Below are 23838 nucleotides of genomic sequence, written 5' to 3'. Positions count from 1 at the left end.
AAAAGTTGGATGGAAGTTAAAAAGAAATAGTCAATAATTGCTGGTAATTTAAAGTGATATTCAACGATTTGAACCTGATAAATTGGATTGTTGAATGACAACTGAAATTTAGTGAATTTTACTGTACAACATTCCTTTTCCTCCTATTTTATTGGGTGATGAGTGGAGATGATTTATGATTTCATATTTGGATTCATCTTTTCATAGTTCAATATTTTTTTGGAAAACTAGAACTTTTAAAAATTGAAAATGTTTATGTTTAAACTTCTCAGGTGTTCAAAAACTTCTTGAAACCTTTGCATGTCCCTTTGTGAGGCAGGAGTATTATTATCTTAGTACGTTTACTATATAATCATATAATAATGGAAAGCTATATTAAAAACAGCTATAACTCCCTTGTTTTCGGGTATTTTTGAAAATGGGACTTACACTTCAAAGAATTTGGGGTCGCTGAATCCAAATCCGAAATCAGAAATCTTCTATCTATATTTTTAAGGAAGTTAGACTTTGAGAAAAAGTGATGAGTCATACTTTGAGCAAACGTTGGCGTAGTTGTTAGATCTGTCGGCTTATTTGTAAGATCCCCATGTGAAAGTACAGGAGAGCTGCAAAATATTAAATATGATCTTCAGTAATATGATCTTCCAGGAGCGAGGTCTCTGCCGTGTGAAACTGGCCGAAATGTATCATCACTTGCTTTTATGTACTTTTATGATATTTAAACTGGTCCTAATCTGTCAGCATTAGTTCATTAGGAATATTCAGGCGCCAAAGAAAGGACGCGAGCATTTCAGAGAGACCATTATGGTTGGGGGTGGGGTTTGGTTTCGTCATATCATAGCCTACTGTGATGATACTTCCAGAGACGGACGTGTTACCTATGAATCCCACAGTCTGCGATATTTCACATGCCTACTACTTCCAGAGACGAGGATACCCTGTTTCCCACAGTCTGGACCCACACTGGAAAACCCCGAAACTCCGCCAGAGGCTTCACTGTGCCCAGCTACTCCCAGAGACCAAAAGTCAAGATGACCTCCCATTCTGGAGCCTTCACCTGACCGTAACCCATGGGCCAGGCTACTCTCAGGGACAGAGTGATCCTGGTTGACGGCTTTACCATGAGAATCAGCAACCCGCGGCCGGTGGACCCAGTACTTCCTGAGACGGGGCAAGGCCAGATCCCCGAAGAGTCCAAAGACCAGCCTGATCCCTCAGGGGCTAATAGACAATAACAACTATTTGGCGTTTTTAATGCAGAATCCCTATCTTCCTCGTGTAAAATTTTGGCTTAATTGATGAATTGAAGACGCTTCCGATGTTTTCAAGTAAAATGTGTTGAAAAGGGAAAGGGGATAACAAATTAGCTATTGTATAATACTCATTAATTATATTATTCAATTAAATAATGTCTATATATAAAGTTACATCAACATTACATCATGCTCGGCAAAAACCAATTTCCACAGATAAATAAGGAGTTCTTAAACGAAATCCATGGTTAAATAAATATTTTACATAAATATATTTTACAAAACTAGGCCTTATGAAATCTCAAAATCTATCTACACATTTTTACAATGAAAGATGAATAAATTGAATTATATTACTAACTTTACAGAACATCATTCAAGAATATTATAATATACTCAACATATTTATCTGCTCTAAAAAAGAATGGTTGGTTACTTTTATTGACTTCAATTCAAATTTCTTAGTAAATTTCTATAATATAATTGAAGACAGACTAGCTGTCTGTTATCCCGTTTAATGAATTATAGATCATGAGATACTCAGTATTATTCAAGTATAGTACATAAACTTCCCGGGTTCTATAAATCGACATGAGTAATGAGCTCATAATGAAGGAGATGAAGCGAATTGTACAGTTCAACAACCATATTGAGTTCCTGGTACTAATGCTTCGTTATACTCAAGATTAGACAATCTAGGATAGATGGGCTACATTGTGACAATAGAAAAGTTGGATAGACTTGACAATAGAATAGTTGAACTAATATTATTTTAAATGGAAAATATTAAAAAATTTTATGTTAGAAATACTTTAACAGTTTCTTAAAACGTTGAGAATGAGCCCGAAATTCGCTCTCAATCTGATATATATACATTTTCCAAGTTACTCTTTTATTAATACGGTGTCCACATGAGCTCTAGGTTTAGGCGTAGATTATGAAAAATACAATATAAAATTCAAATTGAAGACAATTTTTAATACAATAGTTGATTCTAATAAATGTTTGCAATTCTTCTATCATAAATTATGAAACATAATTTTTCCTCATAGCTCTAGAAGTAGTTTCTATCAGCTTTCATAAATAAAAACTATATGCAATATCTTGGTTCATGGTATATGTTGTGAATTTCGGTCATAAACATTATAAAATATTTAAAAAAATTGAATTTTAAAATGATTAGGAAGCTCATTTGAATAGACCCAAGTTGAAAAATTGATTCAACATGAGCCTCTTTTCTATAAAGGACATTTTTCAGAATGCAGATGAGACTCATCCAAAAATTAACTCTGTAACTGAGGACATGTTACATGTGACAGAGCGAAAAGAGGTGTAATAGGTGAAAGATACAAGAAACTGAGAAAGAATACTTGAAAAATCTAAAAGTTTATGACATTTCATGTCAATAAATAGTAAAAACTATTAAATTGAATAACATGAAGAAAACAGCAACAGCACTGTATAACCGGCAGGTTTTTCCGTCAACAAAACCAATCCAATTATAATAATATCAACAATATAGTGTTCTTGCTATGCTTAGTTGGACAAATTTAGGACAAATTGAATAAATATAATCTATCATTTATTATACTAATAAAACGATACATAATCTTGGAGCAGATAACATTATACAAAAAAATCATAACAAAACCCTATTTGGAGCCTGGTTCAAAAATACATTTAGCTAAAATTGCCAAAGTAATAATCAGAGTAAAAAGGAGCAGCGGAGCGTTAGTATAGCCTCTTCATAATTCTGTAAGTTATAATAATTATCTGTTGGGATGACTTGTTGGTGTGATGTGATGTATTTTGTTCTAAACAATAACAACTTGAGCTTGATTAGGACATAACTATATGGAATTTGAAATTTAATTTAAATATTTCAAATGTTTCAAAATTTAAATTTTAATAATATTGTATTTCAAAAGTAATACAAATTAAACTACAATTTTTATAGAATCATTCACAAGTGATTAATTCCATAAATTGATATGTGATTACACACATGATAAGAACATTGATTTTCGAATTATTACTTACAGAGAGTATTTACTAATTGAATCCTCGAAATATATATATATTTATATATAAATATTGACAATTAATTATTAATTAACTATGTAAGTGAATTTTTCAATCCAGTTGATTTAAATATGCAAAAAATCGAGCATGACACAAATTGCTATTATATGTTTAATCAATATATTAAAGTTTTCTCTGAATTACTAACATTATATTTGAACGGATTACTAATATTGTTCAGTAATAACTTGGATAAAAATGTTGTTCACAGGTACCATTGGTTATTATTTGAAAAATAGATTGGCATGTATTATTAAAATAAATTGTTGTAAAACGATTTTATTAAACTGAGAATTCTAATAAATAATGCATACCGTACTGTTAACATGCTAAGGATGGTCAAAATATCATTCAACAATCTAATCTTACATTATTTAAATAATTTTCTCTACCTAGTTTATGTACAACAAAAATAGTAACTATGTTTGATAGCTATTACTATCAAAAATTGATATCATGCACATAGAGAAATAGAATCTGATCGAAAATGCTAGCCATCTTTACAATAGTTAGAACAACTGTCAGAAAGATGAAAACTATAGAAATCAAATTAAAATTTGCATTTTCTTACAATGAAATATATTTTTCCACCATTGCTATTGCGATTTGTGACTCAAGGAATTCGAAAAACAGTGTGGAAGTTCATAATACACAATGCAAATAAGAAGCATGATGAATGATGGAAGACAAAGCCAGTAGTAAATTGGAACTGGTGATAAGTGAAGAATCTCAAATTGAAATATCTTTGTAAACTTGACATTCATAACTAAAATCATCTCATTTCAATGAATATTTGAAATATGTTTCAAAATTTTCAACTAAGTTACGATTTTTACAAAGATAATTACGTAATCAGATTTGTATTCAATTTAAATCATAGAAGAACCTCTGATATATCAATTTTACAAAGAAAATACATTAACCTAGAGAGCTTTATGAAATACCTACGTTACAAACTTAATAAATTATACATTTGTATGGTCTTTGGTTACTTCAATACCTTGGCCTTGGCCTTACATGACATAATAACTTCAAATATTGGAATTATTCCCAGTATAGAAATCCTAATACATTAGTTTTTTATAACAATAATAAGCAAAAATTAACACAATTACAGAAATTGTACATCAATTACAGATGTTGTATTCTATGAGTTGATATTAGACGATGAGGTTTAATAGGGTAACTTGTCATTACTTCATTCAAAAACTACAGTTTAGCATAACAAAAAACTAATAGATTCTTAACAAGTTATCTTGTAATTCATGTTGTAATATTAAAAGAACTGATCATAGAAAAGTAATATTTTTGGAAAGTAGGAGATACCAAAACTGTATCTGTTTCAAGACCACCATTTACTATTTTATTCTTAAGTAATAAGGAATGCCAATGAAGATAAATTCAAGTTCAATACAAAATTATTAACCATTAAACAACTTCAAAAACTTCAAATGAAAGATATGAAACTGATATATGAAAGAACTGAAATTATTCATTTATTATTCAACGCTTTGAGCAAATAACATACCTAATAGACCACTTTTTTCTCAATAGCCTGCACAAGAGAAGGAAGTCATTAACTTAATTTACTTCAAATTGTTCACCTTTTCTTTACAGGGATACTACTATTATCGGAATAAATGAAAATCATTAAGTATCATTATAATTTTATTGAAGCATAACATGTTTCGACTCATAAGAGCCATTTTCAAATGCAAATGAAATGAAGTAAAAAATGCTAAATTCAACTCAATGTTATTTACTTAATTCTATTTGCATTTGAAAATGACAATGTTAATTTCAATTTAATGAAGTTTATATGATTTTATTAGCAATTTAGTATTCATTAAGCAAAAATGTTGTGCTTCAACAGGACATAAAAGGGCACTGAATGATTTTTATTTATTTCAATTACTATGAATTATACGAATCCTAGCAAAATTCTCGATTGTTTTAGAAATTGGTGTTATTTTCTCTCAAATAACGACATAGAGAACAGTGATTTTCATTTATTATACAGTACTTGTTTGTTCAAGATATTGCTGAATAGCTAGATGTTTCACATAATCAATATTATATTTATTATTTGAATAACTGGAATATTTAATTTAGCTATTTATCGGCTACAGTACCTGAAATGAAACATTATGTTACTATGTTAATAAGCAGCCCAGTTCTTGAAAGGAATCGCAAAAATCTGAATGATTAGTGATGACTTACCAACTTGAATTTTACGTATCGAAAAAATATTTTGAAATGCTAGTTAAGGTGACTCTTAAGTTGGTCATTTATTGTGGATGATTGAGACATCACTTTCTAATTGAAGTGAATCAAATTTGATCAAACTCGATATTTAAATGCAACACGCAACACATAATGTCAAGTATACAATGTGCTCTTCGCAGACAGTCGTTCATTCAGTCTTATAACCAAGCCCGGATTATTCAAGGCTTCCAATAGACTCTTCTCTTCTACCCGAAATTGAATCTATTACTTTAGATAATAAACCTATTTATTAAAATTAAATACAGTTAACATTTTTTTACAACTGTACATTTTATAAAAGCTGCTTCTACTTTGATGAATGGGTTTCGGCAAATTCATGCTGATTATAAATGGAAAATGTGTTATGCTGTCAAAGCTGTCAAGGTTGGGAGACGACAGAAATGCTGAAAGTAGCAGCAGCTGCTCTACTGCTCATGCTCAATAGCTGGCTTCATGTCCAGCCAATATGTACAGGTCGGCGCCATCTTCATTGCCTGGCGTGGGTGTGCCTTCCGGCTTCACTATTACATGCGATTCCAGCATCACAACTCTGCAATCACATTCAAAATATGCCATTTAAATTGGGCAATTCACCATCTCTTAAACTTTACAAAGAATGTAATTATAAATTCAATGGCATTCACAAACTTTGTTGAACCTGTAATAGATAACTAATAAAATCAATAATATTTTACATTCTGGCAAGATTCTCAGGTTTTGAGATAAAAACAAGCAGGAATGATATTACGACATTGCAATAATTCGATTACTTTTCAAGTCATCAGTGCTGTTCTATATCTAATGAATGTGTTTAATTTGTGACAATTTTCAAGTGAAACTTAATATTTTATTGTACCTTCTTGGTGTTTTTGAGTAATTTATAACATAGGAATGGTAAATTTTGGGTCATTTATAATATAAAAAAAATAATTGCCTTTGTATCTCACACAGTGTTTGGATTTGAAAGGGAACCTTTAAAAAAAAACATATTTTTAATTACAGAGAATCACTAGTACCCCAAGTATTAGTCATTCTCTGTATTTAACATTCAAGTAGCCCTAATACTTGATTGAAAATTTTTATAACCTCCATTTGGATAATTAATCAATATTAGGAGGGAGAGAATGTATGAACGCTGTCTATTATTGATACCTGTAGCAGATTTTATTAATTAAATTTCAAATCTTGAGTGTTTCATTGACTCTAGACTATGAGTGCGTCCATTGACCATAGAATAGATAACACGCGAAAAATAAAACAATTTAAAATTAAAAACGAAACACAAAATACATCCTGTTAGTACAATGCTGCAGTCTAAGGGCTCATATTACAGAAACGCTTTGTTTTATTTTATAATAATTTATATTTGCCACTTGAAAATAGAGTGAACGTCAAAACATGTAGGGCCGGTTTCCGAGTTCGGGATTTAGCCAAGTTCTAGACTTTAAACAGCTGGAGTCAGAAAATTGGCTTTCCGAAACGGGGCGTAATCGTAGTCAAAGTCACGTTTAAATTAAATTTCGAAAAACTAGAAAATTGAACACAAAATAAAATAAAGAGAAAATAGTGTAAAGTTTTAGCTTTTTTGAACTATTTAGGAATGTTTCATTTCGTCAAGGAAAAACGTTTCCAATCATAGAAATGAGAAAATACAGATTTATTTTGCTGCAACTATTTACTGCGACTACGCCCTGTTTTAGAAAGCCAATTTTCTTACTCCTGATGTTTAAAGTTTAGATCTAGAACTTACCTAAATCCCGAGCTCGGAAACCGGCACGTAGTGCCTTCATAAATTATCAATATAGGAGTGAATTATTCTACTTTGGACCACATTTTTAGAGTATATTGATTTAAAGTATATTTTGTGTCTACTTTTGTTATAAAGCTTTTCGTTTCAATTTCTAGTTATTTTAAGGATTTTTTAAGCAACTCTCACCAGCGGGCAAAGATTTTTCTTTTTGCTGGTGATGCCTAGAAATTTTATAATTGGTTTTTTCTGCTTTCATGCATATGCATGTATGTGTAATATTGTATTATGAACATTTTATTTTTATTTTTGCTCATGCATGTATGTGTATGAGTAAATTATTGTTTGTTTTCTTTTTGGCAATAAATGAATTTGAATTTGAAAAAAAATATTTATAATTATGTATTCAATTAAATTTCAATATTTAAAAAAATGGATTATACTTATTGTCACAATAAATGAATGAATGAATGAATAAATGAATGAATTACTGACTTGTCTGATCCGAGCAGCCTGTAGGTGCGACTCTTGTCTGCGATCTCCTGCGTGACCTCTCCGTTACGCAAACTGCGTCCCAGAACGCCATGCTTGTGAAACGCCAACACACTATCCGGCAGGCACACTGCAACACCACAACATAAACTTTATTTCTTTGAGAATAATGCTCACACAAGCCGAAGACTTGTGCGTCAATAATTGGACGCTGATGATGAGAGACAAATGAATCACTTGTGTCGTTTGCACAGCTCCTGTTCAAAAGGATTTCCAGTTTAAGCTGGATCAAATCCATATTACGTCTCATTTGCTATAATGTGGTTCATTTTGAGATTGACCGACCAGCTGATTCATTCTAGTTTAAGCTTTCACTGTGCAAATGGGCCCCCAGTGGAGCTGGCCTATTTTGAAAGAGAGAACTGTGAGAATGTCAATTATTCAAATTAAAATTAGGTTTTAACGTAAAAGTTTACGAAAGAAAAAACGAGAGAATTTCAAATGAAATAGTAAAGGGTGATTACCGGGAAATGCATGTTTTTGTATTAGGTAGTATATGACAAATAATGAGGAAAAACAGCTGAGAAAGTCATACAGTGCGGAGGCTGGTTGGAAGTTTCAGTTACACTCAAGATGAGGACCCTTGAACACCGTGCTTTTGTTGTAAGACGGTTTTACGCCAAAAATGAATCCGTGACACAGATCCAGCGAGATTTTCGCTGGCACTTCAATGCTCCACTGCGTGGGCGGATTCCAAATCGTAACACAATTTTGAGGTTGATGCATAATGTGAACACAACGGGATCATTAATGGAAAAGAAACCTCCAGGACTAGAAAAATCCCGATGTACGCCTGAGAATGTTGATCGTGTGCGCGTCACTACGTTGAAGAGCCCCAAACGTTCGCCTGGGAAGCGGGCCTCAAACCTCAGCATTTCTGTCTCTACGGCAAGAAACATTTTGATTAAAGACCTAAATTTCCATCCGTATAATCTTGCAATATCTCAAAAACTGATCCCTGGTTATTACAGACAGTGTCAGCGAATGTTGGCAATCTTGGACGACAACGAGAATGCAGTTTTTTCATGAGCGACGAGTATCATTTTCATTTGGACGGTTCTGTAAATAATCGTTGGGGTTTCTTGAAGTCATGTGTTTACGCTGAAAAACCACGCAAATTTCAAGAGTTGAAGGAAGCCATTCGAAGAGAAATCCAAGCCATTCCAAGCAATGTTACGAGATGCGATGCGTAACTTCAGGGAACGTCTGGAAACATTTATTCAATCGGAAGGACGCCACCTACGCAATGTTATTTTTGCTACTTAATTTTTGTAATTTTCTCAAAGTTCCGAGTTGGTAGAGCATATTGTGTGAAAATAATACATTTTTTGTTCAACATTTTAAAATTTGTGTTTTTTAAAACCATGCGGTTCTCAGTAAACACCCTTTGCATCAATAGAAGAAATTCATCCTGAGAAAATGTAGTTCAATTACAAATACATTATTTATATACAATTTATGAAAAGCGAGGGTACCAGTTATTTGAAACATCTTACCAATAGATTGTATTGGAAAGTCGAAATGCAATTCTGAAATTTGTTTGCGGTTTGGTTTCATTCGGCCATGTAGGGTCACAACTCTAACAACACCTGCAATCAAACAGAATAATAATTATTTTTCATAAATTGAGTTCACAAGAAAACATTCAAAACTATTTAAGATACTCTATGTAAGATACATCGTTTTATGTTAATTTAATATTAATGTTTTTAATGGAGATGTTAAAAAAAATTTATTATTATGGGGATTGAGATCAAAAACTGTGCAAATATGAAATATGAAGACTTATTCAAATTGAAAAGTCAAAATATAAATAACTGAGGTCAATAAAAATGCTTATTAACATTAAATGCGACTTTTATTAATATTGTCAAGTTTATATTTGCATACCAACCACACTCAAATGCTGCGTCAACATCTCTTTGAATACATTTTATGGTAAATAAATTTGAATTTGATATTACAAAGTTTCCATCATATACAACGTGAACTAGATAAGTGTAGGAGTAGAAAAATGCTTAATATACTTTACATTGTTACTGAAAAACACAAATATAAATATAAATTGTCAAGTAAAAAGTGGTTGACAATTATTATTTTATTTGGTCTTTCATTATGGAATAGGCCTAATACCACATCATACACAACACAACTTTAATATTACTTTGTTACTCTTTATTGATAATTAGTCTTTATATGTCTCTTTATAAAATACATTTTAAAACTTTCCTTTGTAAATTGGATAGTAAGGGCTATACACATGTTTTTCCATTTCCAATCATTCTATGATTATGTGTTATTGTCCTTTTCTAATAAATAATAACTAATTTAGTCACTTTTGAATTTGAAATGTACCGGATCATCAAACGGGCCCGTTTAAAGAGACTACTACTGTGATCACTAATGTTTGGACATATTCAGCAACTAATTACTCTGATGAGCCGTGAATTCCTCCGCCCGCCATCCATCCATTATAGTTACCAAACCATAATATAATAGCAGTGGAGGAAGATAAGAGAAAAACGTTGCCGATCCTCTGTCTTGTCAATGCCTTCTATAGACGGTAGCTGATACAGGTTTATTGATGTAATATTAACTGTTCATTCTCGTTTAAAATAATCAATGATATTTTATTAAGCAAGAAATTATATTTTTAAATAATTTCGTAATGAATTTTTATAATCAAGGTGAAATATTTTGTTAATTAATTATCAATTCTACATTGTTGAAAGACGATCTGGCAACAGAGCAAAGCAAGAAAGAGATAGCGCTATCCGCTTTGTTGAATGATAGAAAAGGATAGGAATATAATTGCTAATCAAACACTGCCATTATAACGTGGACCTCACTATAGCAATAAATACATTAAGGTCGGTTCAGCTGGGAAAATGTTTGACAAGCATAATATTATTGGAACAGTCTGAACAAATATTATTATGTGTTTGGACAAACAGTTTGCAAGTTGTCGCTATAAGTTTGTTTCTATTGTTTGTCCGAAATTTTTGAAATGTTTGTCACTTAATGCATAACAAACATTTGTATTGATTTTTTTGTCAGGAATTGCAAAGATAAGAGACATGCAAAAATATAAATAACTCAAGTCAGTTTTGTAAAAAATGATTGTAATATTTTGAGAGTTGTTAAAATTCCAACATAATAAATGGTGGTAAAATCTCAATAGAAGAATACTTACTTGCATAACAAACTAATATGGCGTCCTTGTCCAACTGGCTGACATTGATCACGTTGATATTCTCTCTCCTTGGAATGACAGTAGCTGTAAAAAAGTTCAATCCTTAATTTGTAAGTTAGAATACATGACCTACAACTCATTCAAGATACAGACGCTAGTCTCTCATTTTCAAAATGAAACTGCATCGTTGAAATAAGAATTTCAAATCAAATCATTTTATATTCTGCCAAGAAACGCTGTTAAACAATATTGAAATAATTTACTATCATTAACTCAGTGAAATAAAGATATATGCATATGCATTCATAGGCCAAGGTTGAAAAAAATAATTTTACATTTAATATGTTAAATACTAATAGAAGATTCTGGAGAGTGAAATAAAGATAAAAACTTCTATACAGTTAGTTCCCGTCAAAATAAAAATACTACTTGCTAAATTATTCTTAATTTGTATGCAAGTAGGAGGTCAGTGAAATTTTTTTCTTTTGCTACATTCACTCACACACACACATCTTTCTCTTTAAAAACTTAATGTGAAAATAGCTCTTTAAAAGGCTCAGGAAGACATCCAATAAGCCATTTGAATATTTGTCTGTTTTAAAGGATTTTGTTCTCAATATTTCTTATATCATCAGGTAAATAATTGAACAAATTTGGTCACAAGAAAACAAAGGATTTCTAATAAAAGTGTTATACGTCCTGGGGTGTCTTACTAAATTGCCAATTACAGTTCTAGTTTCGTATACATTATCAATCTCAAACATTTGCCGACTTCGATTACCTGATAAAATGTAAGAAGATGATAAGACCTTAAAAACATATTTATAAAGCAATTGCAAACATTTGAAATATTGGAAAATAGGAAAAGATTGAATGCTTCTCACACCCTTCATATGACTTTTTATGCACTAAGGCTTTTGAGCACAATTAGAGGTGCTAGATGAGTTTTGTAGGTGGATCAGCAACTGATGCTGTAACTTCATTGGAACCTACCCGAGCAAAATAGAGTTGTCTAAGCGCAACTTGAGGAATTCATTTTCTAAGGTGTTAGAACTGTTCAATAAGAGGTAATTTTTCAAGCTACATATATGATGAGAACCGGACAGTTTCTCTGTACTACCAAACCTAGATACCTAATAAATTCAGTTTGTGCTACAGTACCACAATCACAATAAATTGATTTGGCTACAATAAATTACATGAAATTTTAATGGGTGAAGGAGCTGCCAAGGAGTAGACAATGCAAATAATATATATTTAGTTTTGGAGAGGAATTTTCATTTAGGTGACTTCTTTCAAAAGTCAAAAGACGTGATTGAAAATGTATAATTGATTTGTATATTTGACTTTCTATGCTAGAAGGACATAGGATTTATAAATGAAGATTATAATATAATAAAAATGGAATTATTCTTTTTCAAGTAAGTACATATAAAGTTTGTACATGTACTGTGTGCTTAAAATCTGCATATGTAAGAAATTTGATTCCTTTTGGCGTGAAACATTCTTGCTAAAACTTGAATAATAAATTGTAACCATTTTTAAATTGTCAATGTGGGGGGTGGATGATGTATGAAACAAAATTGAAAATTACAAAAAGGTAAGGTTCTATCAAGAAAATTAGAAATGTACCATTTGAGGATCAGCTTGCACAGAGCTACAATTCTCATAAGATTTATATTGTGCTGTAAATAAAACCCGGCACACACGCTCAAACTTATCGTCAGTCTTGCATGATCATGCCGCATTTGACGGATTGAATTGAATGGTTGTGTCCACACGTTCAAGTAAGTTTGAATAAAATGTCAGTTTTATTCAAATAAGCATTTTACAATTGAACAGTAAATACCTGGAACAGTACATTTTTTGGTTTTTCAAACATTATTTAACTCATGCCAATCGTCGAGTCTTTGGCGCAAACACTCAAACTTGTCTGTCAAATCTGGCAGTATCATACAAGACTGACGATAAGTTTGAGAGTGTGGACTGGGCGAGTGATATGGACCGAGTGATACGCATCGTTATCAAATAAGAGGATAAACCATTCTTAACGTTGCCATTGGCAACCAGGTCACGAATAGTTTTACAGAGGTTGACACTCAGTGTAGTGCCAGCAAAAAATATTATCCAGTACAGTACTGGTAGCTACTGGTAGGCTTTTCGAAGCTACGGGACTGCAGAATTTATCATAAATATGTTTATGCTCTTCCATAAGGAGCATCTAGAGCTCCTATTTACTTGAAAAAGAAATTTCGATTCCTAGCAGGACTCAACAGAAGGGACACAATACTTGGTACAAGCCTGTTGAGAGCATTCCCATCCATTGCACTGTGACATAATTATAATAGATCGTTCTGTGTGACTACTTGCATACTGTGGAATAGCTTACCCGCGTCTTTCAGAAGTGTGCAGAGGCGGACAACGTTCGGCACGGAGGTTTTGGCATGACTAAGGGAGGGCGAACGGGGCATAAGATGAGATAGTGTGTGTGAATGGTGTGCGTTTGAGATTTCCTAGTTTATTGTACTTCAAAAACATATCTTTTTTCTTTCATGAATATATATTGTTTTCTCATTTTATTCTTAAAATTGTATTGATTTACAGCTTTCCAAATTCGATAACTTTCGGGATTTTTCCTCCGTGTGTTGTTCGTCCTTCGTCTGTTGCTGTTGCTATAGGGAATTTTCATCCGTTTGAAAACGTTCAGTTATCTAAAATTAGGGCTACAGGATGGAACGGTTGAGGCCAGACTATTGTTATGAGCTGTTTATAGTAGATAGTAGAAATTAAAGTTACTGTATAATTACAGTTACTTAAAATATACTGTAGTAACTCTAGTAGAAATACAAACAGTCTGTTCCAAGAGGGTATTAAGGTGGTATACCGATGGAGGAAAGCGTTTTCTATGATTTTTCATATGAACAATTATTATTATTCATGGACTAACATTCATTTTATATAACGATTATTGCCAAATTGATCCCTAGTTGGATGTCATGCCCAAAAAGCTGGCAACCTGGCAACCACGCAACCAGGTCCAGCTGGTATTTCTTGCTTATCACTACTTTGAACTCTAGTTATGAAACGATGCAATTTCACTGAAGTCAGGGCATCCAACTAGATACTAGAGATGGATATTAGTATCCAACCAATGTTTGGATATTTATCTCGCAGGAGTGAATCGAAAAAATAGTGATAAGTATTATTGGAGTATACTGTAGATAAATTGAGTACTTTGAAATATTAAAAATGATGATTCAGGTCATCAAAGATTCAGGTCTTTTCATATTCTAGAATTTTGAATTGATAATTAGAATAGGAATATAAAATTTGTTTAAGGAGAATTGATATTTCAATTTTGTCACATCCACATTTATTAGACTTTTACATTTTACACAGGACTGCAGTTTCGTGTTGAAACTAACACATGGAGATGTGTTGATTTCAACACGAAACTGCAGTCCTGTGTAAAAGTCTAATAAATGTGGATGTGACAAAAATAAAGCTGTGTTTTTTCAAGAATAGTAATAATCAAATTAATACAACTTTTGAATTGGAAGAGCTGAACAAAGAGTTGTCTCTATTAGGCTGGGCGTACACCGGTTAGTCAAGACAAGACTAGTCACGTTCAGTCACAATAATTCACATAGTCGCTTATAAAGATACGTCTAATTGCAATGACTAATCAGTGTGAGTTGCGTCATAAGCAACAATGTGAAGTATTGTGACTAGACGTGTCTGATCATGTCTTGTCTTGACCAACTGGTGTGCGCCTAGCCTTATGATGATATACAAAGGTTTATTAGTTCAAGTATAACTACTATAAAGAAAATATAGCATATGCTATGCTATGTTGAGTACTTAATATGAGTCAAATAAAAATTATTATTATTGTCCTGTCGGCTGGTAACTATCAGGTTATAATGATTCCTGGCATTTTTTTGTGCTAAGAAGTTTGCTGGTCAGCTAGTTTGATACTGAAATTTATTAAACCACCTACCATAGTTTAAGCTTCAATCATTATCTCAGTCAGATAAGAAAGCTGTTCTCTTTCTCTCACTAAAAATACTATTTGTTAACTTCATAATAGCCGCATACGGCTATTCTTTGCATTGTAAGTAGAATTCCTGACTTGAATCCAGCTTAAAACCATAATTATAAAACCCACGGAAAACGGATTATAAGATGTTCACACACTGAACAGGAATTATTGTGGTCAGAGTGTGGAAATCATGAAGTCTCCTATTTTCATAATAAGGGACTTCCATAATTCTATAAAATCTGCGGGCCAGAATAGCCGAGACGACTAAGGCGTTGCACACTGCAAGCGCTGCAGAGCAAATCGCTCAAAATGCAGAGAAAAAAATCGTAGAGAAATAATAAAATATTTCCAAAAATGAATAATTTAACGAGATCTTTAATGTGTCAATAAACAATATCAATCACCAATAAGAAAGATACTTATTTTTATCTAAATCAAATCATTTGTCCAAAAAATTGATTCCATAATTCGTTTCAAGATTATTTCACATTCTATAACACCTATTCAATCGGTTTAATTCTTTAAAACAGTTATTGAGGTATTTTGTATTTCTCAAGATTTAATATTTTAGGGTTGATAAGCTCGAATTTTAAAACAAAACAACGTGCATTCAAGTTTGTATTACGTAACAATGCAAATCATGCCTTACTCATAAACAGTATAAGGAAACCAAATCCAAAAAAAAAAATAATAAATAAATAAACTTCATACTAATATCTTATTAACCAGCAATCTTATTCAATTTTCTGTACTTTGAATGAGCCTTCTATGACCACTGCATTGGTACCTCGTGAAAAGCATTCTTTTTGTAATTTGTTGATAGGAATTGCAGCAATTGTAACCTTCTGATTTTCAGGCTTTATGTTTCCATTCCACTTGAAGTCCAACTCTTTTTCAATATAAAGATCATCGTAACTGTTAACAGCCATTACTCTAAGTTTCGTTTTCATGAAAAAAATGAGTGTATAATAATTTGTGGAAGAGCCAGGCATTATTTCAAAGAAAACGCAATTACTGGATTGGAAAGCTGAAATATAAAAATGATTTTTAAAGGCGAATAAATCATATCGATTACATGATTCACAAGTGCTGTTAATTTTAATCATAAAAGTATTTTGCATTGTATAACTTTCAGTTGGTGACGCTGAAGTGATAAAGTGCCGCTGTTGTGACTGTGAAGACAGACTGGCGGGCACAGGTCTTGCGTTCACTTTCATCTGATTCATTCCTATGGCGAATTTTTCATGTGGCGTTAACAGCAAAGACTCGGAAACTCTTGACACACACTGCTGCTGACCGCCGATTGTAAGAAATCTGATGTGTTTTTTGAGATGGTTGAAGCTGGTCGCCATGGATCCGACAGCGATTTCATTGCGACTGGCTTCAGCCAAAGCCCAACGTTCAAAGAGATCGAAGACCTCAAATTCTGACTTTAGACTCAGCGACGAGGATTTCAAAATTAATTCTATAGATTCGGGTTTGGCTAACGTAAAGTATTCACTTGTAATTACCTCGTCAGTTTTTTCTTGAATAATTTTACAGCATAGTTCTTCGAACTCGGATACGCTAACAATTTTGCAACACTCGTAGAATTCCAACACTTCTGCAGGAAGTATATTTTCTTTAATGTAATTGCTGCATACTTCACTTAGCACAGATATTAGGTACTTGCGAGCAGCTACGTAAGTCAACAAAGCTTTTATTACCGATGTGAAATTTATTTCACCAGTGTAAATGAACTGTTTCATACTTTCAAATCCATCCGAATTTAGATCTTCAACTATGACAGTTTTATCCTCCTTCAGATCACCGTAAAACATGGCTTGGAAAACTTTACTTGAAGCAGCAAACAAAAATTTATGTCCCCTCACAACAACCTTTTTAATACCAACTATGAATTCACAATCAAAATCCATTCCTTCATCTGATAAACTTATAAAACGTTTAGAAAATTTCTCAATTAAATTAGAATTGTCAGTATTATTTCCAGCGTTGGAACACATTTTCAAAATGTTTAACACTTACTCAACTACACATTCAAACGTAACATGAATTAGAATCATTAGCTTTTTAAACCTCTCACTCATTACTTTCACTCCGTCAAACAAAAAATTAAACATAAAAAAGAAAAGAACTGTACATTCTTAATTGAACATTACTAGTTCACTACTAAACGATAAATAGCAGAAGTTTTGTGGGAAGCGGAACAAACCTACTAGATAAGATATAACGTCTCAACGATTGCTACAATCAGCCAACGAACAAACAACAATCTGATAAGTAAATTGTGATAATATTATCATATTGGACAGCTTATAGTCAAACCAATAGATTCTTGTTTTTTCTTTAGAGCTACTTTTAATATAAATATGACTTGAAAATGGCATTAGTGTCCGAAAAATGTTGTGACAAAATAATTTAAAAGGGTACTGAGATTTATATTTTTATTTACAATAGATTCTAGTTTGATCACATTGATTGTACAGATGTGCATTAACTGTTGACTGTTGAATCAATTGTTTTAGCATTAGAACTGTAGCAGAAATATGTTTAGGTGTTTCATAAGTTAAGGAAAATTTCAGGAACAATTTATAATTGACATAAGTAAAATCAGGACATAACAATTCTTATGGTTGCCATCAGCAACTATAGATAATCAAAAGATAGACCTATTCTTAAACGTTGCCATGGCAACCACTTACCGAATAGTTTTGCTATATAGTTTGAATTTTAAGCGACAAAGCAGCTAAGTTGGCACCACTTTCAGTGTACAAATCTTCACTTAAAACGCTTCACTTAAAATTAAAGTTGAAATAATTTTCAATTTATAAAATTCAAATTTAGAATTGAAAAAAAGTTAAAATTCAAGGTGGGACTGTTAAACAACACTATTTTAGGTATTAAAAAAATCACAGGACATATTTTCAAGTCCAACAGGTCGTTAGAACACAAATGGGAATTTTGGTTTTATACAGAAAAATTTTTACTTTTCAATATTACTCTAGTAAAGTGGCGACCATCATTTTGAATACATTGTTCAAGTATCACACTGAAATTCTTACTAACACGTGATTAGACGAAATTTTCGGTATTGAACTGCTCAAAATCCTCAAGAACTTCATGAATGGCCACTCCATTCAGCCAAAGTGACTGTCTGGTGTGAAAATGCTGATGTCTTCGAATGGAGTAATTGGTCCACATTTTTTGAGCATGACAACGGCCACGCGGTTACAGTAGTATCAGCTCGCTATATTCAAATGCTGAACAACTTCCTCATTCATGAACTTCTGCGATTTCATGTGAATGAGAACGCTCATCTGCAACGAGATGTAGCAACTAGTCATAAGGCGAGAGTAGGAATGGGGGGGGGGGAGAGGATAATCAGAGGCCTCATACATCACCCCATCTAAGCTCGTGTCATTTCTTTTTATGGGGTGACCTCAAGTCAAAGGTTTTTGAGACTCATCCTGCAACAATACAGGACTTGAAAATGCGGATAACAGAAGAAATTCTAAAGTGCAATAATACTAGAGGTGTTACGGAGAGAGAATTTCAGTGTTATAATTAACAATGTATGCCAAATTATGGTCGCCACCTTACTGGAAATATATTCAAAAGTAACAATTTTTCTGTATAAAACCAAAATTTCCATTTGTGTTCTTAATATTTGTTAGAATATGTATGACTTGAAAATATTTTCTTCGAATTCTATTTTAATACCCGAAATAAAGCCCCGCTTTGTGTTATCCAGTCCTTTTTATAATATTTAAAGCATTACTCATGAGAACCATTTCCACTAATGATAACCAACATTGTTATGCACTAATAAAATAATTAATGGTATTGTAAGTTACTGAATGATATTCAATTGAATTTAGAATTGAATTTTATGTTTCTGAAAATGATATTCAATATTAACAATTTTAATTAATTTCAACTTCAATTTGAATTATAAAAAAAACATGCCTTCTAAATGAAATAAAATATAGGATGATACTACAATGAGTGCCAACTTAGCTGCTTTGCCGCTTGAAAATTCAAACTAGCCAAATTATCAAAACACTGCATTCTCAATTATTAGTTCCTTCAGATATACTCGATGTTAGCAACCAGGTGACGGATAGATTCATTTAAGAGGCAATAATTGATCCTCAACTTCCTGCCAACCTATACAATGCAGTCAGTACCTACACTGAGTATTTTTTGCAACTTTAAATTTAAATTCATAAGTTGAAATAATTACAAATATCAGAGAAATTTTATATTTTACTAGTGCATAAAATGTTTCAATTCATGAGAGCCACTTTTAAAATGAAAGACATGATATTTGAAATGGTATTCATGAGTTGAAACATTTTATGCACTAATACAATATTAAAGGGTAATGGATAGTATCTTTATTTTATTTCAATTTATGAAGTTGAATTGAAGCGGCAAAAAATACATAAAAAATAGTTTACTGTCTTTTTTAAGTTGGCAGAAAGTTGAGGATCGATTGTCAAACAATGCAAACCACTACTGACTCAATCATTAGTATCTCCATATCTAATTTTGAGCTTGATGCATTTTTATAATGCTTTCGTGACTGGTAATTCTGCGAACAGGTAGGCCTGAGACTTCAAGGGAGGGCAATTGAAAAAAACAAATGCATTTTAATGAATCTATAATGAAAAATCAATAATTCAGCAATGCCTATTAACAAAAAAGAAATTTGTAACCCCCAATAAACTCTAGATGTGAAAAGCTTGAATATTCAAAATAAAATAGTATTAATAGCATTTGAGCCTTTTGAAAGTTTTATATCAGTAATAATAAAAATTAGGGGGACCCAGCTCAACTCGAAAGTAGAATGAGCCCAGAGTACATTGAGTATGTTCTTAGTTAGGTCGGACTTACATTGAAGTCGACTTGTTCCGTCTGTTGTTTTTTTTCGGTACGAGGCAAAAAGACGGAAGAAGCAAAATACCTGTTTGATCATATCTATAAACATAGCTCTCGCCATCGGTAGGGTGCGGACGGACGAAAGGAATTGGCAACAATGTGGGATTAGCCTTACAGTAGGCCTATGTCATTAGCCATTCATTTATATCCAACGAAACTCAAAAACAGCGTCAACAATTTCAAATAATTTTGAAGATAGAAGGTTAGTGACATAAAAATTCATTTACAGCAGGTCTCATCCCTTAGATGATTTAATGAAGGACGCACCGTTAAGCCTATAGTGTAAGTGTTGATGTACAACGAGTACAAACTACTTTCTCCTTCTCTTGGCAGAAATTCCAATTCCAAGGAAATTTTCGTGATGCGCTGACAATAGTCACTGACTATTTAGGGCCATGGACATTTAGGGAAGTATTTATGAAAGCTACTAGCTAGTCCACAGACGGCAAAAAATACCACATTTTCAATCTGCCGTGCTATTTCATTAATACGAAATTTGTTTACGCTGATTCACTTGAGATTTCTATCGAAGAAGTTCTGTTATAATAAATAAGTAATCAGTCGACAATACAAACCTTATTATGTATATTGAAAAACCTGAAGAAAGTGAAGAAGTAATGAGCCTGTACTCGTCAGCTCACAACATTCTTGAAAATCAGCGCTTCGGGTGACAGAGTATGGTGAATAGATGAAGTTCTTGTTTTTTTCATAAATAAGTGTCATTCATACTGTCATCTATTTTCACGATTTTTATTAATTTTATCACCGCGAGATGAGTATCACAACGCTGTGAGTGAGATATTCAATAATCTTTTACGCTAAAAATTAATAGAAAACACTATCTCTCCATCGTGTGCATTGCTTTATAATAGGAAAGACACTTTCCAAATTGACCGAGAACAATATTGTTAATTATACAATCATGTCTAAGATAATAATTTCACATAATATACATGATATATGACTGTATAATATGATACAGTTAGTGAATAAAGTTAACGGCGAAAATCTTTTGACATACCTGTTCCATCAAGATCTTCAAGCTCATCACTATGAAACCAGCTCGCACCGGAATTCATATTGATAAGGTCGAGCTTAAGCCGATTCTTTTCATAGGCTTGTTTGACACTGACACAAACCATGGGATATTCCAGCTCAGGAGTAATTATCATCTCAAAAACAGTCAAGGGCTGAGGTAGGGTGCACTCCACGTGCTAAAAACACAACAAAATAGACAAATAATATTTTCGTCTGTATCAATCAAACTTTTTTTAGATTTCTTAGATTTAGAAATTATTCTGATTAAAGATCAATGTATAATGTAAGAATAAAACAAGTCATCTGGAAAATTATCAAGAAAATTTAATAGGTATGTGATTAAAAAATTAGAATCTTTTAAAATAAAAAATATACTGTAGTAGAAATTTCATAAATATTAGACCAATCAATAAAAACAGATAATTTGATCAGTAAGCTACAGTAAGTGAGCAAAAAATTATGCAATTGCGCGTTTTCTACACAGCTAGAATAAGCTCATGTATAAGCAAAGTACATGAAATAATATTCAAATCAATGAAAATATTTTTTCTGTTGATCAGGAATTAAAAACAAAATACAATTATTTGAATATTAACAACAACATGAACTCTATCATCTATGAATAAAATTATCCATTTATTTAATGAGGAAAATCATAATGGTTCTCTACCCTCATTAGGGCACTAATATATTTAGCATTGTATTTGGATATTGTCCAAGCGAATGGTGGAATGATGGCAGAGTTTATAGAGTTTTATATTTCATTCTATAAATTGATATTATAGACGTATAGAGCTCTCAAAGTTTTATTTGCAGTAACCTGCATTCAATATCCAATATGTGTTTCAATATCAAATAAGGGAGGATGCAGACGAACTACAATCGCATGTGGATGTGGGACCGACATACCACAGAACAATGCGACTAGCGAAGAGTGTCTTTCACACTACATTCGAGAAAGCGCTCATTAGTGCAACAGTAATGTTATGCAATCTATCAGGTTGTAAGTTAATATTGTGGTGATTTCATTATTGTGTTTTTTTATAGTGATGAAATTTGTATATTATTATTTATTTAGCGTATGACAGTTTTTTCAAAATTAAGAAAATATGAGATGAGTATCACAACTTAAGTGCCGGAGAGCTATTTTTCAGGCACTGGGCCTCCTGGTTTTGAACTTCCCCGGCGCATCTGGGTGCCGCTTAACAGAATTCGGTCTAAACATGGGAGATGTAATGCATCATTTTTCAAATGGGGACTTGCAGACTCCCCAATATGTGACTGTGGGGCGATGGAGCAGACAGTGCACCACATCATATTTGAATGTGAGAGATGTGCCTACCTGGGTGAGGCTAACGACTCTACTGTAGCCAGTCCCCAGGCAAAACAGTTCATTTCAATCCTTGACGTGCACTTATAGTGTATGAAATTTGTAGAACCAATATCGATATTGTGGAATCTTTCCATAATTGAAGAAACGATTTGAAATTGTCAAACTCCACTTTAATAAACACAAAGTTTACAAAACATGAAACCATGGTAGGCGGCTACACTAATCTGTCAAAAGTACGCAGACAAATGAGTTATCCAAACTAATACATCTCATCCCCGGTAACAAAATTGATATTTTTCCCTGTGGGCAAGCGAAGGATGGCAACGGAGGTCATAGACTGAATCGTTGAAAACTTTTTCTTTGACATCAGTAAGATATTGAAAATTATTTTTCCACTATCAGCTCCTTTGGTTTCTTTTTTGTTTCATGTGAGATTGATTTTGTTTTGAATTGGTGCTCTCACTCAGCGGACAGGATTTTTCCTTTGCTGGGTGATGCCAATAGTGTATTTGAATTGTTTTGTTTAAATTTTCTTTAAATTTGATCTCCCTATCGAATTATTCTAAGAAATTGATAGAATGATTTTATGAATTGTAAATATGTATTAATTTTGGTGAGAGAAATTATTATTATAATTATAATTAAAAACTTTGTGTTTATAAAAGTGGAGTTTGACAAATTCAAATTGTTTTTTCAATTTTTAATGTGAGTTTCAAAGTCCCACAATGTAGGTCTTGAGTCAATTTCAACAATAAACCAATCCGTGTCAAATTCTGGCATTATGAAGTAAACAATAAAATACCAATTACAATTAACTACCGACCTATCTAATATAACCTACAAATTTGAGGTAAAATTCTATAAAAACACTATCACAGCGACTGCGATTGTGGTACAGAAGCTAGGGGAAACGTGGTGCTCAAACCAGTGGTACCACAATCGCGAGGAAAATAATCGCTACCACAGCGTGCAAACGCCATGTTGAAGTATCAGTGCCACTGCCATGCCTGCCAATGCATTCCGTATGCGCTGCGTTTGTGGCACGACAGAAGGAAAATAGTAGCTCCCACATCCCACATGCGATTGTGGTTCGTCTGCAACCGGCCAAGTGTCAAGAATTTCCTCAATTCTGTTTTGATAAAAATCAATGGTTGTGACAATTTCAAGTCCTCTTCATTCTATATTAGAATGTTGTTGTTAAAAGGTCCGAAGTTCGTTATACTGAGCCCCAAAAGTTGTAACAACTGAAGACCGTAGATTATACATGAAATTTGCAAAAAAAAATAGTCCTATATGATTATTATTGGAAAGTTCTAGTTTGAACGTTCATAAAAAATTCAAGAACGTTAAAAAATGGAACACTTTACCTATGCTATTCTTATTTAAAATGTC

At 32.5% G+C, this 23838-nt stretch overlaps 2 protein-coding genes across 12 annotated transcripts in view; both read right to left on the bottom strand.

The window, feature by feature from the left end:
• Positions 1 to 1375: 1375 nt before the first annotated feature.
• The window catches only part of LOC111051278 (mitogen-activated protein kinase kinase kinase kinase 3), a 61830-nt gene continuing 39367 nt past the window's right edge, over positions 1376 to 23838 (bottom strand). For all 11 annotated transcript variants that reach the window (XM_022337754.2, XM_022337799.2, XM_022337769.2 and 8 more), the window contains 5 exons: positions 21097 to 21289; positions 11093 to 11176; positions 9396 to 9488; positions 7843 to 7969; positions 1376 to 6150 (listed from right to left, as the gene is read on the bottom strand). In XM_022337754.2, the coding sequence (XP_022193446.2) occupies positions 6039 to 6150; positions 7843 to 7969; positions 9396 to 9488; positions 11093 to 11176; positions 21097 to 21289 (609 nt within the window). In that variant the 3' untranslated portion in view covers positions 1376 to 6038. The remainder of the gene's footprint in view (positions 6151 to 7842; positions 7970 to 9395; positions 9489 to 11092; positions 11177 to 21096; positions 21290 to 23838) is intronic.
• LOC111051329 lies at positions 15733 to 17349 on the bottom strand. The gene has a single exon (XM_022337827.2). The coding sequence runs from the start codon at positions 17135 to 17137 to the stop codon at positions 15869 to 15871; it is 1269 nt and encodes a 422-aa protein (XP_022193519.1). The 5' UTR covers positions 17138 to 17349; the 3' UTR covers positions 15733 to 15868.

This window comes from Nilaparvata lugens, chromosome 3, assembly GCF_014356525.2.
Source record: "Nilaparvata lugens isolate BPH chromosome 3, ASM1435652v1, whole genome shotgun sequence".
NCBI lineage: Eukaryota > Metazoa > Arthropoda > Insecta > Hemiptera > Delphacidae > Nilaparvata > Nilaparvata lugens.
This window is presented reverse-complemented; position numbering and strand designations above follow the sequence as displayed.